The sequence below is a fragment of the Magnolia sinica genome, chromosome 2, assembly GCF_029962835.1.
Source record: "Magnolia sinica isolate HGM2019 chromosome 2, MsV1, whole genome shotgun sequence".
In the NCBI taxonomy this organism is placed as follows: Eukaryota; Viridiplantae; Streptophyta; class Magnoliopsida; order Magnoliales; family Magnoliaceae; genus Magnolia; species Magnolia sinica.
Genome location: NC_080574.1, coordinates 34379350 through 34397126, shown reverse-complemented (window position 1 = coordinate 34397126; position 17777 = coordinate 34379350). Strand labels below are relative to the sequence as shown.

The window sequence follows — 17777 nt, the reverse complement described above, 5'->3', positions numbered from 1 at the left end:
GATTTTGTCTGGTAGGGAAATTGACGCTCTAATTTCTCTCAGCCAATCTGAAATTCTGAAAATAATTTGTTTGGCTGACATTAGTTGACCCTCAAAGCGGGCCCTGTTACGGCTTGTCCAAATCTCCCAGATGATTATGCTTGGGGTCAGACTTATTAGGAAAGAGATTCTTAACCTGTTAGAGGCGCTGGAGATCCATAGCCTGATTCTTTGGGCTATGGATTGGTGAGTGGGGGAGGCAATGCCAAATAGCCTGCTGAAGTACGCCCATACCGTATCTACTATCAATTCAGAGCTGGGAAGGTGGTCCTGGTCTTCCACCGCTACCTAGGAGTGGGTAGAACTGTTCAAGTTTTGCTGGTTTGTGACGCTGGATCTAGGATTCCGACTATCTAATTGGCGACCGAGCAGGCTTTGAGGAATGGGGGGCAGTTGGCGCTGGGAGGAGTGGACCTGCAACACTCACATTTGACACCAAAGTAACACCGAATCTGTGAACGGCCAGGTCAACAGGGACTGCCCGCCGAAGAGTTTTTTAGGTGAAGATGGCCATCTTCGGAGGAAGGGCCTTAGACCAAAACCATTTGGTCCCACTGAGGACTGGCTGACGAGTTCTCATCCCTTCCCAGGTTGAAGAAGTAGTGAATTTTCCTAAGGACGATAGGTCCCAAATGAGGCAGTCGATTCTGGTAGACAGAATCACTGGATAGGCAGAGACGACTCTCATAGCCGCAAGGAAAATGAAAGGACAAACTTCTTTAAGATTCTTGGACGCAGGGAGGGAGAAGAAATCATGGACTTTGGCCGCATAGAGGTGGGGGGGAATCGCTCTCACTACAGCTCCTGCAAGTAGGCCCCTATTGGTCCAGTTTTGGGTCCAAAAGCTGACGTTACCCTTGCCAACAAGCCACCTAGAGTGGTGGAGAGAAAATTGTAGGTCCTTGACAATCTCACGCTAACCTTTTGAGATAGCTGAGCCAGTCACACCCTTAGACAGAATGAGTTTTTGGAGTTACTTGGCTGAGAACATCGAAGCCCACAATGAGTCTCTTCGAAGCAGCCGCCATGTCATTTTGATTCTAAAAACTCATGTGGTTTCTTTAAGGCTTTTAATTCTAAGGCCCCCTTCCGAAGTAGGAGAGCATAGGGAAGACCATCTGACCCAATGACGCTTGTTACCTCTGTCTGAGCTTCCCTAAAAGAAATTGGCCATTGTAGACTCTATCATTTTGAAGATGGATTTTGGCAAACTAATGGCGGATATCATGTGGATAGGAATACTAAACAGAACATGCTTGATAAGAACTAGTTTCGCTGCCAGGTTGAGGAGCTTAGCCTTCTAACCATCAATTTTACTGACAATCTTCTAAACCAGTTGATGGAAAGTCGCTGCAAAAATTCAGCCTTTGGATAGCAAGACGCCGAGGTAAGTTGTAGGAAGAAAGGCTTGCTTGAAGCCCATCACACTGCTCAGCTTGTTGGATCTACTCCTGAAAGTCTTGGACGGGGCAATGAAGGAAGTCTTGGACATGTTGACCATTTGGCCCGAGACCTTTTCATATTGCTGGATAAGAGAAAGAAGAGATCGAAAATTTAAGGCCCTTCCATTGAGAAACAGAATAACATCATCAATAAGAAAAAGGTGGGTGATCATCGGACAGTTGTGGGGTAGGCTAAAAGGTTTGCATGCCCTAGAAAGAAACAGCTTGGTAAGGCCCCGACTTAAGACTTCCTCAGCTATGATGAAGATGGAAGGAGAGAGAGGGTCCCCCTATCTTAGAACTCGGCTTAATTTAAAGAAGCCGAAGCTTCTGCCATTTATGAGAATAGAGAACCAGGCATCTTTCCTGCACCGCTGGACCATCGTCATCCACCTATCGTCAAAACTGAATTTTTGGAGAAGCTAAGATATAAAGCCCCAATCTAGGCCGTCATAAGCCTTTTTCATGTCCACCTTAATGATTAAGTTGCCCCCAAAAGTCTTGCGGTCTATCTCATGGATCATCAGCCTTGCAATGGAGATGTTCTCAACTATCGAATGACCCTTAACAAACGCAGCTTGTTGATTGGATATGAGGTCTGGAAGAAGGTCGATAGCCAACCTAGAAGCCATGATCTTAGAGAAGATCTTCATAATGCAATTGCATAAACTAATGGGTCTAAAGTCCTTAATGAACTCCGGGTTCTTCTTTTTGGGGATGAGACAAACTTGAGTGCATTGGAAGGCTCTTGGGATGGGGCCACCCTGAAGAAAGTCTCAAGACGCATCATAGATTTCCTGGCCGATGATGTGCCAACAAGAAGAGAAGAAGGAGCCATCAAAGCCGTCCAGGCCCGAGGCACTGTCAATCGGGATGGTGAAAACCGCATCCTTCACTTCCTCCAGCAAAAGGGGTTTCATGAGAAGCGCGTTCATTTGTTCCATCACCGAGCAGGGGATGCAGTCAATAATGTCCTCCGTGGAGCTGTGGTTATCAGCCAAGAAGAGGTCTGTGTAGTAAGAAACTGCTTCCTCCCCAATCTCCTCTATTTTCTCTATGGTTTTCCCTGCAGCATTTTTCAACTTGGATATCTGTAACTTCCGACGCCTGTTGAGAACAGAGTCATGGAAGAATCTGGTATTTCTATCTCCCTCTAAGAGCCAGGTGATTCTGTATTTTTGTTTCCAGAAAATCTCCTCTTGAATGTAGGCTTTTTTTCAGGTTGGTCTGGGCTTAGTTAAGCCTGGCTATGTCCGTATCCGATTGAGAGTGGAGAAGGGAGGCCTCAGCCCTGGCAACTCTGTCTCAGCTTCCAGCACTTTTCTGTTAATATCTCCAAACGAATCTTTGTTCCAGGCTCTAAGGGCAATCTTAATGAGCTTCATTTTGAGAAAGACCTTGTACATTGGCGTGGCATAAACCTCTTTTTCCCATGAAGCCTTGACAACATCAAGGAAACCATCGTGCGTTGTCCACATACGCTGAAATCTGAAGGGATGAGGGAAGCTGGTTGTCTCTTCCTGAGAGGTGAGAAGAATGGGGGAATGGTCAGAGAAGGATCGGGTTAAATTCTCTACTTTGCATCTTGGGAAGCTTCTCATCCAATTAGGATTGAAAAGGATTCTGTCAAGTCTAGCCCATCGTCGACTTGTACCTGCACAATTATTGCACCAGGTGAATGGGAAGCTCGAGAAACCCGCATCCATCAGGCCAATATCTTGAATAACTACCTGGTAGTCAGACATAGCTGCAGTTAGCCGTAAGGGGCCACCAAGGCATTCTTTCAGGTTGGTTGTGGTATTGAAGTCCCCACAAACCATCCAAGGTCCCCCCGTGTTTGGAGATATTCTCTGAAGCTCTTCCCATAGGTTTCTGCGCTGATCCCTAAAGCAGCTTGCATAAACAGCCATGACGAGCATTGGATGGGGGAGACTCTCCTCTGAAACTTTAAACGTGATGCTCTGAGATGATGACCTAATCTGCTGGATATGAATATGCCCCCTAGCCAGAATCCAGATTTTGTTGGCCTCCCCCTCATCATCAATCTGGTTGTCAAAACCAAGCTTAGCAACTAGCATTGCCCTTTTCGAGTTCCTAATCATGGGTTCTTGAAGAACCAAAATACCTATGTTGTGTTTTCTAATGAGCCTCTTGAGGAAGCAAATAGTTTGTTGATTTCCTACCCCACGCACATTCCATGAAAGGAGTCTAATCATTTGTAACCCAGCCTTTATGCCCAGCCTGCTTCTGACGACTCTTTAAACGCTGACTCTTCCGATTGCTGAGGACTGACTTCGGAATATTCTTCCGCTTCTTTCGGTCTTTGGAGACAACTAGTTCTTCATCCTGGGAGTTACAGGTTGACCCTAAAGTGCTAGAGCTAATATTCTTGTTGTTACCCTAAATCTCCACCCACAAGCTCAGGGCCTGTTGGCCTTTTGAAGTTCCTAACACCCTTGTTTCCTGGCTTTCGAGTTCAGCAGAGTCTGTTGGCTCAATTTCTACATGCTGTTTAGTAAGGTAATCTGTAATATTCTCATTCATGGGGGGCTGGTAATTTGGAGGTTCTCAGCAGCTGCAGTTTCAATTCATGTGTTGGGTTCCAAAGCAGGGATGGTAGGGAGGCCATTAGGATTATAAAGGGCTGCGTAGGTGTTGAAATTTGATTTGTCCTTGATGGCTAGAAAAAGATCCTTAACCCTTGAGAGCTAGGCCTCCCAAGCAACCAACATATTAGGAGGGAGCCGAATCAGGTGATGAGGGGTGTTAGGGTGCTTAAGCAGGCATTGATAGTGCGTGTCAGGGGGTGAGAACCCTTGGGATATGTTGGTTGTTGCTGCATGGGAAGGTTGCTGGATTAGGTCTAGTAGGTTTAGGATAATGGGGTCAGTTTGAATTAAGGTATGGGGTGGTGAGGTGTGATGAGTTGGATGTTGAGAAGCTAAGGAGGCTGTAGCGTGATGGTGGTTTGGGGGAGAGGAAGGGCGGGTCCTGCCAGAGGCCAGGTTTATGGCCTGGTGAACAATGCCATTGCTGGGACAAGGCCTCTGAGGGTGGAGCGACAAGGGAGGGAGAACCAGGTCCAGGGCCTGGGGATCCAAAATCACAGGGGCCACGTTGACTGCCAAGGTAGAATTGTGGATAGGGGAGTTTTGAGTATTACTTGTAGCTCTAGACTCTCTCAAAGTCTCTTGGGCATTTCGTCGAACATAAGGGGGGCTCTCTCTAGCACTGCAGTGCTCCTGATTGGGGGCTGCTGAGGGAGGGATGTCAGCTTCCTGATTGGCATCGGAGGGGCCTACTGTTTGCCAAACGTCCGAGTAAACCACTGCTTTGTCCCTTCATTGGTGGGGAGGATTGAAACCTCAAAGTCATCCGGCATCACTACCTGCTGGAGATGCATTTTAGGTAAGATGAATATCCGGTATGTTCTCCCCTCTACCAGAAGATTGAGGGGCTTTAGGTGTTCTTGAAAGGGGAGGATGCTAGCCCTGGAATACCAACGATTCGGACCATCCGTGAAGAATTTGTCGATTTTGAGAACCATTCCCACTTGCTTAGCGATCTGGCCGATCGTGTACTCACTCTAGGCACGGAGGGCAATTCCCTCCATTCTCACCCATAAGCCTCTGCTCGATACTTCCATCGCAGGGCCCCAGATCCTAATATTGATAAGAGACATTTTGAGGTGGAGGTTTTTGTCCCTTAGGAAAGCAAGGACACCTTCCCTGGTCTAAAAACAGAAAGCATAGGGTAAGGAGGAGATATGGAAGATCCGAACCTGCGATTTGGAGAATGAAGACAATTTTATAACCTTAGCAATGGCTTGAGTTCCGTCTTTCTCTCCCATAACTTTGCCCACCAGAGCATTAGTCAGTTGGGCCCTGCCTTGGTCAGATATCCATTTGGGGACAATAATGGAGTTAGGCATGAGGGGGATAGAGGGCTTTGGTAAGTTCTGGGGAGCAAGCATTTCTTCATATGTCGCGGGTCATTTTCTGATGGTTAAATGCAGGTGTCAGAGACTCAGTTGCATCTGATTCGTCTAAAGGTTGGGGTGCTCATGCGGGAGAGAAGTCGTTGTTGGGTTTTGGTGGGGATGGAGGGTTCTCTGGTTCACCATGGCCGTAGGCATCCTCTGGGTGTCAACTCTACCAGTGGCTTGGTTAACGATCATTCGCCTTCTACCCAAAAACCTTTCATGGAGCATTTCTCTCAATGTTTGAGCGTTGTCCTTGCATTGAAAATGAACAAAGGCGTATCCTCTGCATTTACCTGATACTGCGAATTTGGGGATGTAAATGTCGGAGATATCCCCAAACTGGCCAAACCTCTGCCTGAGATCATCCTCAGCAATAGTGAAGGGTAGATTTCCCACAAATAGGCTTGATTCCTCTTCCCTCCGGCGTCTGTTACATACCGGTAGCCAGCCTCCTTCTTAGGGATTTGTTGCCTTCTCCTGTTCCATTCCTCTTCCCTCCAGCGTCTGTTCCAAATAGGCTTGATTCCTCTTCCCTCTGGCGTTTGTTTGTTTAACTTGGACAAGAGAAGAAAGTGTGTAAACTGGTTGGGTCCTTACTCTTACTCCGGTGGTAGACTCTCAGGAGTTTCAACACCTGGTTACTGGTTCGAGTACCCATAGGTGGTGAAATTCCACTAAGGTGTGAGTGTGTGGTAGTGTGTGTGCGTGTGTTTAAAAAAAAGTGTGTAAACTAGTCAAATCCCTCTATGGGCTCAAGCAAGCTCCTAAGCAATGGCATGAAAAGTTTGATCAAGTAGTACAATCTAATGGCTTTAGAGTAAACCAAGCAGATAAGTGTATATATATTAAAAGTCAAATCATTATCTGCCTATATGTAAATGATATGCTAATATTTGGACTAAAATAGAATTCTATGAAAGAAACTAAAAAGTTCCTAAGTACCAACTTCGACATGAAGGATATGGGTAAAGCCGATGTTATATTAGGTATTAAGATTTGTAATCTTAATGATGGAATATCCTTAACACAATCTCATTACCTAGAGAAAGTATTAAAGAAGTTCAATCACTATAATAATAAACCGGTTTCAACCCCATTTGATCCAAGTATTAAATTAGTTAAAAATACTGGTAGATGTAAAGCACAACAAGAATATGTGAGTGTTATTGTGAGTCTAATGTATGAAATGAATTACACTAGACCCGATATAACATTCACAGTAGGAATGCCAAGCAGGTATACCAGTAATCCAGGATAAATACACTGGAATGCGATTTTTAGAGTTTTAAAATATCTAAGAGAAACCATAGATTATGGACTGCATTATAAATCATATCTCGCTGTACTTGAAGGGTAGAGCGATGCAAGCTGAAATGTAGATAGTATAGAATCTAAATCTACGAGTGACTAAATATTCACTCTTGGAGGAGGAGCAATATCATGGGCATCTAAGAAATAAATGTGCATATCTCACTCTACAATGAAAAGTGAATTTATTACACTTAACACTGCTTATAAAGAAGGTGAATAGCTAAGATACCTATTGATGGAAATTCTATATTGGTCAAAATCTACTCCTGCCATATCTATCTTTTATGATAGTCAGGCTACTCTTTGTCGTGCTATGAGTAAGACTTATAATGGTAAATTTAGAAATGTAAGTCTAAGGTATAACTTTGTTAAAGGATTGCTCAGATATGGAGTAATCATAGTGGAATATGTTAAATCCATCTTGAACTTAGCAGATCCCTCGACAAAAGGTTTATCAAGAGATCAAATAAGAAGAACCACTAAAGGAATATTGGGACTAAGATCCATAAAGATATAACTTTCACTCTTGATGGCAACCCTACCTATATTTTGAAATATAAGCTAGGTTCAAAGGGACAAATAAGTCAAGTATGTGACTGAAACATATACTAGAAAAAGAAAATCTGAGTCTCATTCATAAAAGTCTAGTGTTTAGTTTCTGCATATCATAAGAGGCTGGGTATTAACTCTTAATAAATGTATAAGCAGACTTTGTTGAGATGAAGCAAAATCATCTTTGATAGATCTACTTATATGAGTAGAGAAGTGAGGTCACCTTTGAAGAGATTGAGATCGTCTCTAGAATACTCATGAAATAAGGATACGCACAAGGCTAGAAATGTGTAAACTTTTAGATCTTCAGTTATATATGAATAAATGTGTGTTATGTGTCCGGTGAGTCATATAAGGTCCTTAGTTTAATACTAATGGGTCACTAAGTACTTGGCATAACTTTGATTCGTATACACTAAAGTAAAGGTTCAAATCCAAAATATACCTTTACTTGTGCACCCATTTATACTGATATGTCATTCGTTTTAGAATCTGATTTTATTTTTGAAATTGTGGGGGATTGTTGTGTTTTATTAAAATAAAAATAAATTTCAAAAATAAAAGTTATTTTTAGAAAGTAAATAAATATATTAATTATTTAAACTTTCTACAAATAGTGTGTATAGCCAGTTGGTAAGAGAATGAGTTTTTGCTTATGTAACCAGGGTCCAAATCTCCTCGAAGACGGTGCAAAGTACTGTCCGTGCATGCGGCGTGGGCTGCAGGGCTGCTTGGGTGCTTTTTTGGCACTTTATTAGGCGCACTTAGCACTTCGCACGTGCACATCATCGCAAGGAGCTAAAAGAGCCTTAGTCTTTTTGGCACACGGTTCAAACTTTTTGGGCCATAGTATCCTGATGTTTTATTACCTTTTTTGTTGATTGAGAGTAATTGTGACATGATTGTACATGTGGCACCTATGTCATGTGTCGCTTATGTGGATACAGTTTTTCCTATTGGATAACTGTTTCTGTCTAAATGGATATAGAAATAACTGTCATAGGACAGAGTCATGTCCTTTCATGGAAGACAATTATTTGCTGTGAATGGGTGTGGATTTCTTAAAGAGACAAGTTAGCACCTTTTCAGGAAGAACTCCATAACCTTTCAATTGATATAAATCTTGGATATTACAGTCCAAAAATAAAAAATAAAAAACTTTTATCCTTAAGATTATATCATCTTCTATGCAATTACTCTCGATCTGATTTCTTGTTGAGTTTTTTCTGAACATCTTAAGGCATATTGGTATCAAAACTAGAAATCTGTTCAACACTTAAATGTGCAAATTTTCATGTTAAAAATCGGATCGAGAGTTCATTGTATCCTAAAGACAATTTGCAGATTTTCTTTATTTGCACTTGTTAGAACTTCCAGAAAAAGGGCAGCAAATCTATCTTGAGAAATTGATTATTCAAGACAAGCCTTGAACCTGATAGATCTAATTGTTTCGTTATTGTTTTCTTCTATCCTCCGTTATGTCTTACATTTCTAACATTTATAACCGTAATCCAACTATGTAGATCATTCCTACATTCTGATGGTTATTATAACCACTCGACATTTCATGGCTTCTCCATTTCTTCTTTTGTCATTTGTTTTGTATCTATTTTTTTCTTGTTCTTTACCATAAAATCATATTCATAAGTGTGATATCATACTAACTTGCTCTTATGGGTTCTCATGAGAAATGGCGACAACAGGATGAACACAACCTACAGCACTTATTCACATGAATGTAAAACTCATTTACGTATCTGGGTATTTACATAGTCGCCTATGGTGTGGCCCACCTTATGAGTGGATGCGTCTGATTCTTGGGGCGTTTCATTTTCATGCTGACGAGCTGATGCCACACACACACACCACGGCTGCGTGGGGAATTTGGCAGACAACACTGACGAATGAAACCTTACATTCCAACACTAGATGTTAAGAACTACCGTTGCTTCACAAGAAGAGCCTGGCTAAGCCCATACGCGTGTGCAATAAAGCTCATTCACACGCCATATGTGTGCAGTATGGCATGTAGATCTGAGATCCACTCCATCAATCAAATTTATTTCCAAAAATAAATATGGTCTACTCATTAGGACGGCTGGGTTAGAAAACTTCATCCAAGATTTTTCACATCCGTACATTTTTAAAACTAATTGGCGACCATCTGACCAGTGGATAAACTTGATTCTTGGATTAGGGCATCAATATAAAGGTTCCGTTCTGATGGATGGATTGGATTTCAGACTCAAGTGCGAAATGTTACCATAGGTATTCCATGTACATGAGCGTTATTGCACACGCGCATGTGGGCATTGCAATCACCAAAATAGATAGAGAAACATTGACACTATCTTTTTTTTTTCTTCTTCTTCTTCTTCTTATTATTTTTTCTTTCTTGGTCGATACACTTCTTTCTTAATCGTTTTATTTCTTTTTGGAGGGCCGATCTGGGAAATGGATGTTGTTACAAAATCCAAGGGACCTAAATATCAGCACCCTGGAAATATTTTCAATTTCTAATGCAAGAAATTCTTGCAAACATAATAAATAAATAATAGAAGAAAACAAAGAAAAAATATGACCATTTATGTCATTATTACTACCATGTGCGTTTTCCATCGTTCATGCGCACCATCTGTAGTACGCATGGCATAAATATTCCACCATCCACACGATCTCCCCCATCATGAATGTGAACATGTCCAAGACACCACACTGATCGGTCCATCCTAACCATCCAGACTGGCTGATAGCCATCAAATGGAAAGTTAAAAAGAAAATAAGCCAGGGTCCAAATTCAAATGCCGACATTGTATGGTTAAGATCGTTCAGTCAATATCCCTTCACGGTTGAACATTTCACAAAAAAAGTCATGGGCTCCATCTTGGGTGGCACATGTCCTAAAACAACACTGATTGGTTCATCCTAACCATCCAATTAATAGCCTTCAAATGTATGGTTAAAAAAACTCGCCGGCAGTCCAAATTCAAGATTGACAGTTCGATATAAATTCTGGGCCAAACCCAAAATGGATCCCGTGATTTGAATGGCCCGGATTGAAGAACACGGACACCACGTATAGGATTGACATTACACAGGTCTTTTAAGAAATGGTGTAAGACGCACATAGTAATCTATAGTTCAGCTTTCCTTCACCAATATTAGTAGAGAGGGCAAGAGTCTCCTCAGTTCTCATTAGAGGCACCACCCAAGCCCTTGAGTGCACCACCCCACCGTAGCTTTGCACTTTTTGCTCATCTCCTCTTTGACCCCTTTTTCTTCTCTTTTCTTCATTCATTTCATGTGCTTTTGGAAACATTTCCAAGGTTGAGAACCTTCAAAGTTGGTCAGCTTGGGGCCAGTGGCCACTTTGAAAGGCATTAAAGAGCTTCCACATCTCCTATCCTTCTTTCACATCTTTTGTACTTGCACTGAATTTGAGAGATGTCAACACTACTATACTTAGTGGCCCACTCTAATCTGTTGCGCTGGACCAAGATGGGCCTTTTGTTGCACCCCATACGTGACAAGTGGAAGGTTGGGACCTAGATCCAGTCCGTCCATCTAGTGGTCCCTGTCATTAGATGGAATTTAGTTGAAAATCAAGTCAATCAGACGATCTTATCCATTGGTTTCTCCTATTGAATCCAATTTTGTATTGACAGTCCATTTAAAAAGCCATCATGACGAATGTATGAGATTTGTTTTTTAGGTTTCACTTTCAACCACAGGACTTTAAAGGCGTGGGCTCACTAGACGGACGGTTTAGATTTATCCACTCCACCTGCCACCTGTCAGTTATGTGCTCATTGAAGTACTCGGTTGTGCCTTTTCCAAGCATAATACTATTTTATTTTCATTAATTTAGGAAATAAGAATTATTTTCTTTTTCTCTTTAGCTTTCTTTCATGCATGAAAAATATATTAACAGCCTATGTCATAATTTAGGGTGTGTTTGGATGCGTAGTAGAGTTATATTGTAACTCTTGATTTTAATCAACTTATATATTAAACTATTAGTTAGCATTTGTAGGAGTTTTGAACTCTCGTTACCGGTTCCAACCAAAGAAGGTTTGATTAAGTTGACAGCTAACATAAAATATTTACTATCATTGTCGTCATTGATTGCCTTTTTTTTTTCGTCATTGATTACCTATAGTCTAACCATAATTGTGACCTTTGATAGAATAGAATGGCAGTGTAGAATTTATGTAGCAGCCACCAATTAATTAAGATAGAGCTTAGATAATGATGATAATGATTACACTACTAGAGTGGTAATAACAAATTGTAATTTCAGCGTCATTCATTTTTGACTGAGGGTCCAGGCTCCAAATTGCAAATGCATTTGTTAGACTAGAAACTGCATTTGCATAGTTACTTCCACATTATGAATAGCTAGTCAAAAGAAATAAAAATAAAAATAAAACTGAACTTTGCAATTCGTTTGGTTGGGCATACAAACACAGGCTTAAACTGATTTTAAACCGTGGAAAAATCTAAGTTAATAAAATGTTCTTACAGACATCTGTAGACATGAATGAGAACAGTTTGGGCATCCAAACACAGCCTTAAACTGAATTTAGATCATGGAAAAATCTAAGTTAATAAAATGTTCTTACACGTGAGAGATCGGTAGATATAAATGAGAACCGATCACCTACAGGCAACTGCACCACAACTTTCGGCTCACTTAGAAACATGCCACTTGCGCAGGACATCCATAAATTGAAAATGCTAGGCCTCACTTTGAAATTCGCCCTTCTCCCTCCAAATTAAGTTGATCTACTCACTAGGTGGGCCTCACCTGTATGTTGAACCAGACAATTCGGTTGGCAATTGAATCCAACTGTATGTATGGCCCATCTGATAAGCTGACTGGCTTGATTTTTATGCCAGGTTATCTTCACGGTGGGGCCTACCATTTTCATGGAACAAATGTCCTAAAAAAGGAAAAAAAGAAAAAAGAAAAAAAAGAGTGGCTTCTTGGCGGGTAACATGCGGTACGGCTCCACGAGTTTTGGTGCCATTGCATGTATAGGTGATCAGTTCTCAATATGAAGTCCCCGAAGAAAATGCATATTTCTATATATCATCTACGTCCACGTTTATTGCCGACACGCCTACAGGCCAGGACAGGCCAAGATGGCACTAAGTAATGGAAATCCCATCCATCCAGGTGGGCCCCACCGTGACCTGGCCAATCCACTCATCAAGTGGGTCACACTGTGCTAAAATACATGGACCATCGATGGCAGGGAAACCTGATGGATGTCTGGGATCTCTCACACATTTCCAACTTGTCTTGTGTGCTGGTGCATAGAAGTCCCGGGATATATGTACGTGCGGAATTAACAGACTTAAAAATACACCATGCATACATACAAAGTAGCATCCATCCATTTTCTAAGTAGTAAAACATCAAGTAAAATGGCCAAAATGAGCAGTCTCTTATGAGATTCCCTGCCCATCGTGACATGTTAGCACAGACATTATTTTTCACCATGCATCTGCCAAAGCTGGCAGATACATGAAATGAAGAAATAAACACAGAAAACCTGGTTTTTCTTTTCTTTTCTTTTCTTTCTTTCTTTTTAATCTCTTCCCTTTCATCTATACAAGCATCCTCGATACGTAGGCGTCCAGTAATCGGATCCGGTATTCTCACGGTAAACTTGCGGCGTGCAAGAAATTGGAACCAAACAAAGCCCTCGGCTCTTCAAATCGTACTTGGGTTCCGACTTATCCTTTCTTTCAAGACCTCCCCATGGACTATGATCCTGAAATATGCAAACACAATATAATTCTCAGCTTAATTACACTAATATAAATGGCGTTTGGATGGCACTTTTTTAGATTATCGCTGTGGAAGCAAAGAAAGAAATATATATATATATATATATAAAGCAATCTTACCTTGTTCGCATTCGCCTTCATGTATGGGTTGCTGAGGAGCTGCATATAGTGTAAGAATTAGGGCGCATTATAAATAATTTGAAAGCGGATACACCCTCGATGAGTGTTTTGTTTGTTGCAACTTGTTTATTTCTCTTGATATAGTTGTGGTTATTGTTGTGGGACCTGTGACTGCTGTGATTATACAGAAATTGCCATAACGGTGGTGATATTGTTTTACGCTGTGGTTGTTTCCAACGTGATTGCAATTATTATTGTTCTCTAAGGGTGAGTTTGGTAGCACCAAATATCATGAAATTTTATGATATTTTCTCCAAATAATTAATCATGAAATAACATGATATTTGGTGCAACCAAACCTCCCCTAAGAAGGCAAGCGATATGTTGGAAGACAGAAGAAACCATATGACATTTGCTGTGGTCATCTGCATGATTATGATAGGAGGTTTGCTAATTCCACGTGGGTGTATTAAGGAAGCTCCTCTAGACGTCAAAACATGTGCCGAGATCCAAGTTCTTCATCAGGAGGGTCCCATCTCTTTGATGACCTCGCCCACATGCAGGCTAGTTCGTTCATCCGAAGTTTCCCAGGGGATGAAACAAATGGATGGGGTTAAAATTAAAAAGAAAAGAAAAAAAAAAACTGCGGAACTTTTAGCCGTCCATTTGTTTTTTGCACTATGGCATTCCTGATGAGTGGTATGGAGCATCTAAAATGTGGGACCCATCTGATGGAGTATGGCACCTATTTTGAAGTGGTGGGGCTGACTTATACACGCAAATAGGGTTCTCAAACCCGACGATAGTTATGACAATGTATAATCACACAATTATTGCTATTGTCTTTTGTTGTTAGTGGGGAAATGATATTTACACCCCTTTGCTTTTTTATACATAGACACTTTTGCACCCCCAAGAAACGACAAATTAAGGAAAGGGGGTGCGTGTATAAAAAAACAAGGGTGTACAAGGGAGTTATTTACACATCACCCCACGTGCCAACATGACACACTTGAGTGAGATCCAAACCGTCCATTGGGTGGTTCCCACCATGTAGACACTGTTTCCCGAAAATCAGGCCAGTCCACTTATCAATTCCATTGATCAGTGAACCAGTTCTATTTTTAGTCAATGGCATATGCCCCATGGAACCCATCTGATTGGATCTCCATGCGCGTGCCACTCTTGCACTTGGTTGTCATTTACATGGGCTCTCTTGTTCATACGTATCGGCTTAGCAAAGCTCGTGATAATTGGCAATTTATTATCATTGTTGTTGTTGTTGTTCTTGGTGATAATTGGCAATTTATTATCATTGTTGTTGTTGTTGTTGTTATTGTTGTTGTTGGTGATAATTGGCAATTTATTATCATTGTTGTTGTTGTTGTTGTTATTGTTGTTGTTGTTATAGAAATATGTGAAAGAAGTACCTGCACTTGCTCTTGTAGGAACTTGATGTATCCAATTGCTTCCAGGAGCACCGATGCAGTATCAGTCTGAAAGAAATAAAGCCATTTAAATGAAATCTAGCAACTTCATGTTACTTGAATTCAATTGTTTTTTAAAAAAAATTAGTTTTACCTTTCCAAATGGTGACACAATTTGTTGTAGGGCGGTGATCCTATCTCCTAACTTGACTTTAGGAGCCTGTATCTGTAAATAATATAGTTTCAAAAATGAATAATGGATCTGATCTTACTTGTATCTTTCTCACAATCTTACACAGAAATATTCAAAGAACAAAAGACTGTCTAATAATCATGCGTCTTGGACGTATGATTCTCTATGCGTTTTTACTTGTTTATGTATTTTATCCGCCTGCAAGGATTCTGTTTTTTTTTTCCCCCTCTGGAGCATATGATTTTATTTTTTGACTCATGTCTAACTGAGCATGGTAGAGCGTATTAAAATTTGGACTGAAATTGCACTTGCATGATTAAGAAAAATAAAGAAGAAGAATATTTCCAAGATGACTACTTGGATTCATCATACCTTCAATGATGAGACTGTAGAGTTTTCGTTCTTAGGCTTTTTGAAGACTGTTGTGTCTGAATTGTCTTCAGATCTCTTCTTCTTTCCTTCACTTGAAATTCCTGAGCCTCTCCCATTTCCTCTTGCCTGCATGCATATATCAAATCCCAATGTGAAAATGAAAAAATCATATTCCTTCTAATAAAGGTAAAGAAAGGTCTATATGGAAATTTCCAAAAAGTGGAGGACGCAAGAAAAACTCTTACCGATGAAGAAGTCTCATGCCCTTGCTTCTTACCATCAGGTGAATTTGAACCTTTGATGCAAGGCTTGGAGGCATGAAAATCCACCAATGGTTTGTTCAAACAGCCACTAAAAGAGATGTAGTCTGAGAAAGCTCTTGGATTAGACCATGGCACATCTAGCATTCCATAGTAGTACTTGCTGTTATCTCCTACAACTGAATTGGCATGACCCATCTGGTATCCAGTTCCATTACCATTAAAGGGCCTCAGGAATGCACCCTCAGAAGCTTCCATGCCATGGTGCTGACTCTCCACTTTCACATCATGGCCATAACATGGCATGTAACCTGAATTCCTATTTCCTAATCCTCCATTACTCAAATACAACGATGGATTTTGTGGTTCTTGCTTCAGTTGGGGGAGACTGGAACTGGACTCCAAGTAAAGATCCATTGAAGAATTCAGAGAGATATTGCACGTTGCTGGTGCAATCTGGCGGTCAAGCTGTGGATCAGGCGGTGCAATCGACCAGTTGCTGACCAAATCTGACAAATGGGTTAGTCTCTCGTGTTCAATCAAGCTCCCATCATAGCCGTTCAACTGTTTCTCCATGCTGTTAAATGATGCGGGGTTTGTGAATTCCCAGCAGTTGTCAAATTTCTTTAAGTCGGGCTCGAACAGATCCATCGTTAGGTTCTTGGATGACAGCGCTTTGAGGAAGTTCTCTCCATCGTCATGACCATTGTTTAAGTCTCCGCCCGTTCCAACACTTCTGTGTAATTCAAAATCTGATGATTTAGCTTCTCCTCCCTCAAGGAAATATAAAGAATTCGAGTACGTGAAAAACACAAAATTCGGATTGTTTGGACACAAATTATTCATTTCAAAGACAAAGGATTTGAAAACGAAGATGAGTTTAAATAGAGAGAGAGAGAGAGAGAGAGAGAGAGAGAGAGAGAGAGAGAGAGAGGCTATCTTTTGTTAGAATTCACCTCCTCTGGTTCTAAGCATAACTTTTAGTTTTGATAACTAAGGGTCTGTTTGGTTGCACAAAACATCATGATATTTCATGATTAATTAGTCTAATTTGGTGTAACATTTCATTATATTTCAAGAATTTTGGTGCAACTAAACACTTATAATAGTAATTGCAATAAGAAAAAATAATGGAATGATCTAAATGGTTATGAAAATCTCTTCAAAGAGAATCTATAAACATATATATGATCCCTCCTTTGTAAGGTTGAGAGAAAAAAAAAAACCATAAAAATAAAATACTAACCTTTGAAATTCATATAAGCACAGGAAGGAACGATCACAAAAAGCTCCTATCATGCTAACTCACCATGCTGCACTGACTTCCCATCAACGGATCATATGTGTGGGAAATCCGAGCCACGCAAAAGGTGGGAGCCATGATAAAGATCGCCAGATGGATGGATCGGCCTCATTTTCACACCAGGCGATCTTCATGAAGTGCCCCGCTTTTTGCAATGCTTTGGAGGTCTTACACATGTGACAAGTTAAGCTGAGCGTTCTGGGGCTGTATGTGATCATTCTCCTTAAAGCCTATGAACCTATCTCTTTTGCACCAACCCACCATTTTTTTAGGGTTTAGATTCTTTCTCCACTCAACCATTCATGCACTAACATGGGCAATCAATCAAACTTACAATAAAACCTGCCTCCATAGATGGCTCTCCGACGTGGGCTCTCCAGACAACTCGGTTACAGCTGAGGCCGACTCGACAAGCTCACGGGATGAGTCGTCGATGCTTAGGCCGGAGTGGTTGGAGGCATTGGTGAATGAGTTAGAGATTGACATGTCCTCTTCACAAGAGTTGGATTTGTGGTTTGGGTGGTGCCATGGGTTCATGTTGGCCCATGAAGAGAGAGGATTCGCTTGGAGTTCCCACCAGCTTGGTGTGGAAGAAGATGTAGCCACTGAGCTCTCAGATCCTTCCTCAGCCATTTGTTGTTGTTTTTGTTGTTGTTGCCCTAAAGAAGTGGCATTAAGGTGGATTGGCTTTTGATCCTCTTTTGCTCCCTTTGGTGGGCTGGGAATTTAAAGAGGATTTATCCGTTGGCGATGATGTAAGCATGGATGTTTAAATTATCGGGGGTGGACAATTGACAGGAATGCTATTTCGTGACGCCTCCATCTTCAAACGCCAAATACTAGAGCTCCCACACGTGCTAAAGTGGCACATGTGTGGGATCCGGGACATTTTATGTGGGTCCCCTCACGTTGCATGCTTACGATCATAATTAACCAGGTCGGCCAACTCATCAGGTGTGAACCACGTATACGTTGAGTGC

General features: G+C 41.2%; 1 protein-coding gene across 2 annotated transcripts; it reads right to left on the bottom strand.

Moving 5' to 3' along the window:
• Positions 1-12298: 12298 nt before the first annotated feature.
• LOC131236939 (transcription factor bHLH111) lies at positions 12299-17511 on the bottom strand. 2 transcript variants are annotated; one of them, XM_058234483.1, is made up of 7 exons: positions 16741-17087; positions 15480-16230; positions 15235-15360; positions 14824-14895; positions 14673-14738; positions 13243-13281; positions 12299-13106 (listed from the first exon to the last, which is right to left on the bottom strand). In XM_058234483.1, exons 1-7 carry the CDS (start codon positions 16791-16793, stop codon positions 12936-12938), a joined length of 1278 nt encoding a protein of 425 aa, XP_058090466.1. In that variant the 5' UTR covers positions 16794-17087; the 3' UTR covers positions 12299-12935. The 2 variants fall into 2 exon arrangements, with proteins under 2 accessions (XP_058090466.1, XP_058090465.1); XM_058234482.1 differs by lacking the exon at positions 16741-17087 and adding an exon at positions 17132-17511 and having other exon boundaries at positions 12301-13106.
• Between the last annotated feature and the right edge of the window lie 266 nt (positions 17512-17777).

Excerpts from the sequence above, each read along its gene's own strand:
- LOC131236939 (XM_058234482.1), bottom strand. The coding sequence starts at position 17,430 with ATGGCTGAGGAAGGATCTGAGAGCTCAGTGGCTACATCTTCTTCCACA. Across the intron at positions 14,896-15,234 it reads CTACAGTCTCATCATTGAAG|ATACAGGCTCCTAAAGTCAA; the intron begins GTATGATGAATC and ends TATTATTTACAG. Across the intron at positions 13,282-14,672 it reads TCCTACAAGAGCAAGTGCAG|CTCCTCAGCAACCCATACAT; the intron begins GTACTTCTTTCA and ends CACTATATGCAG.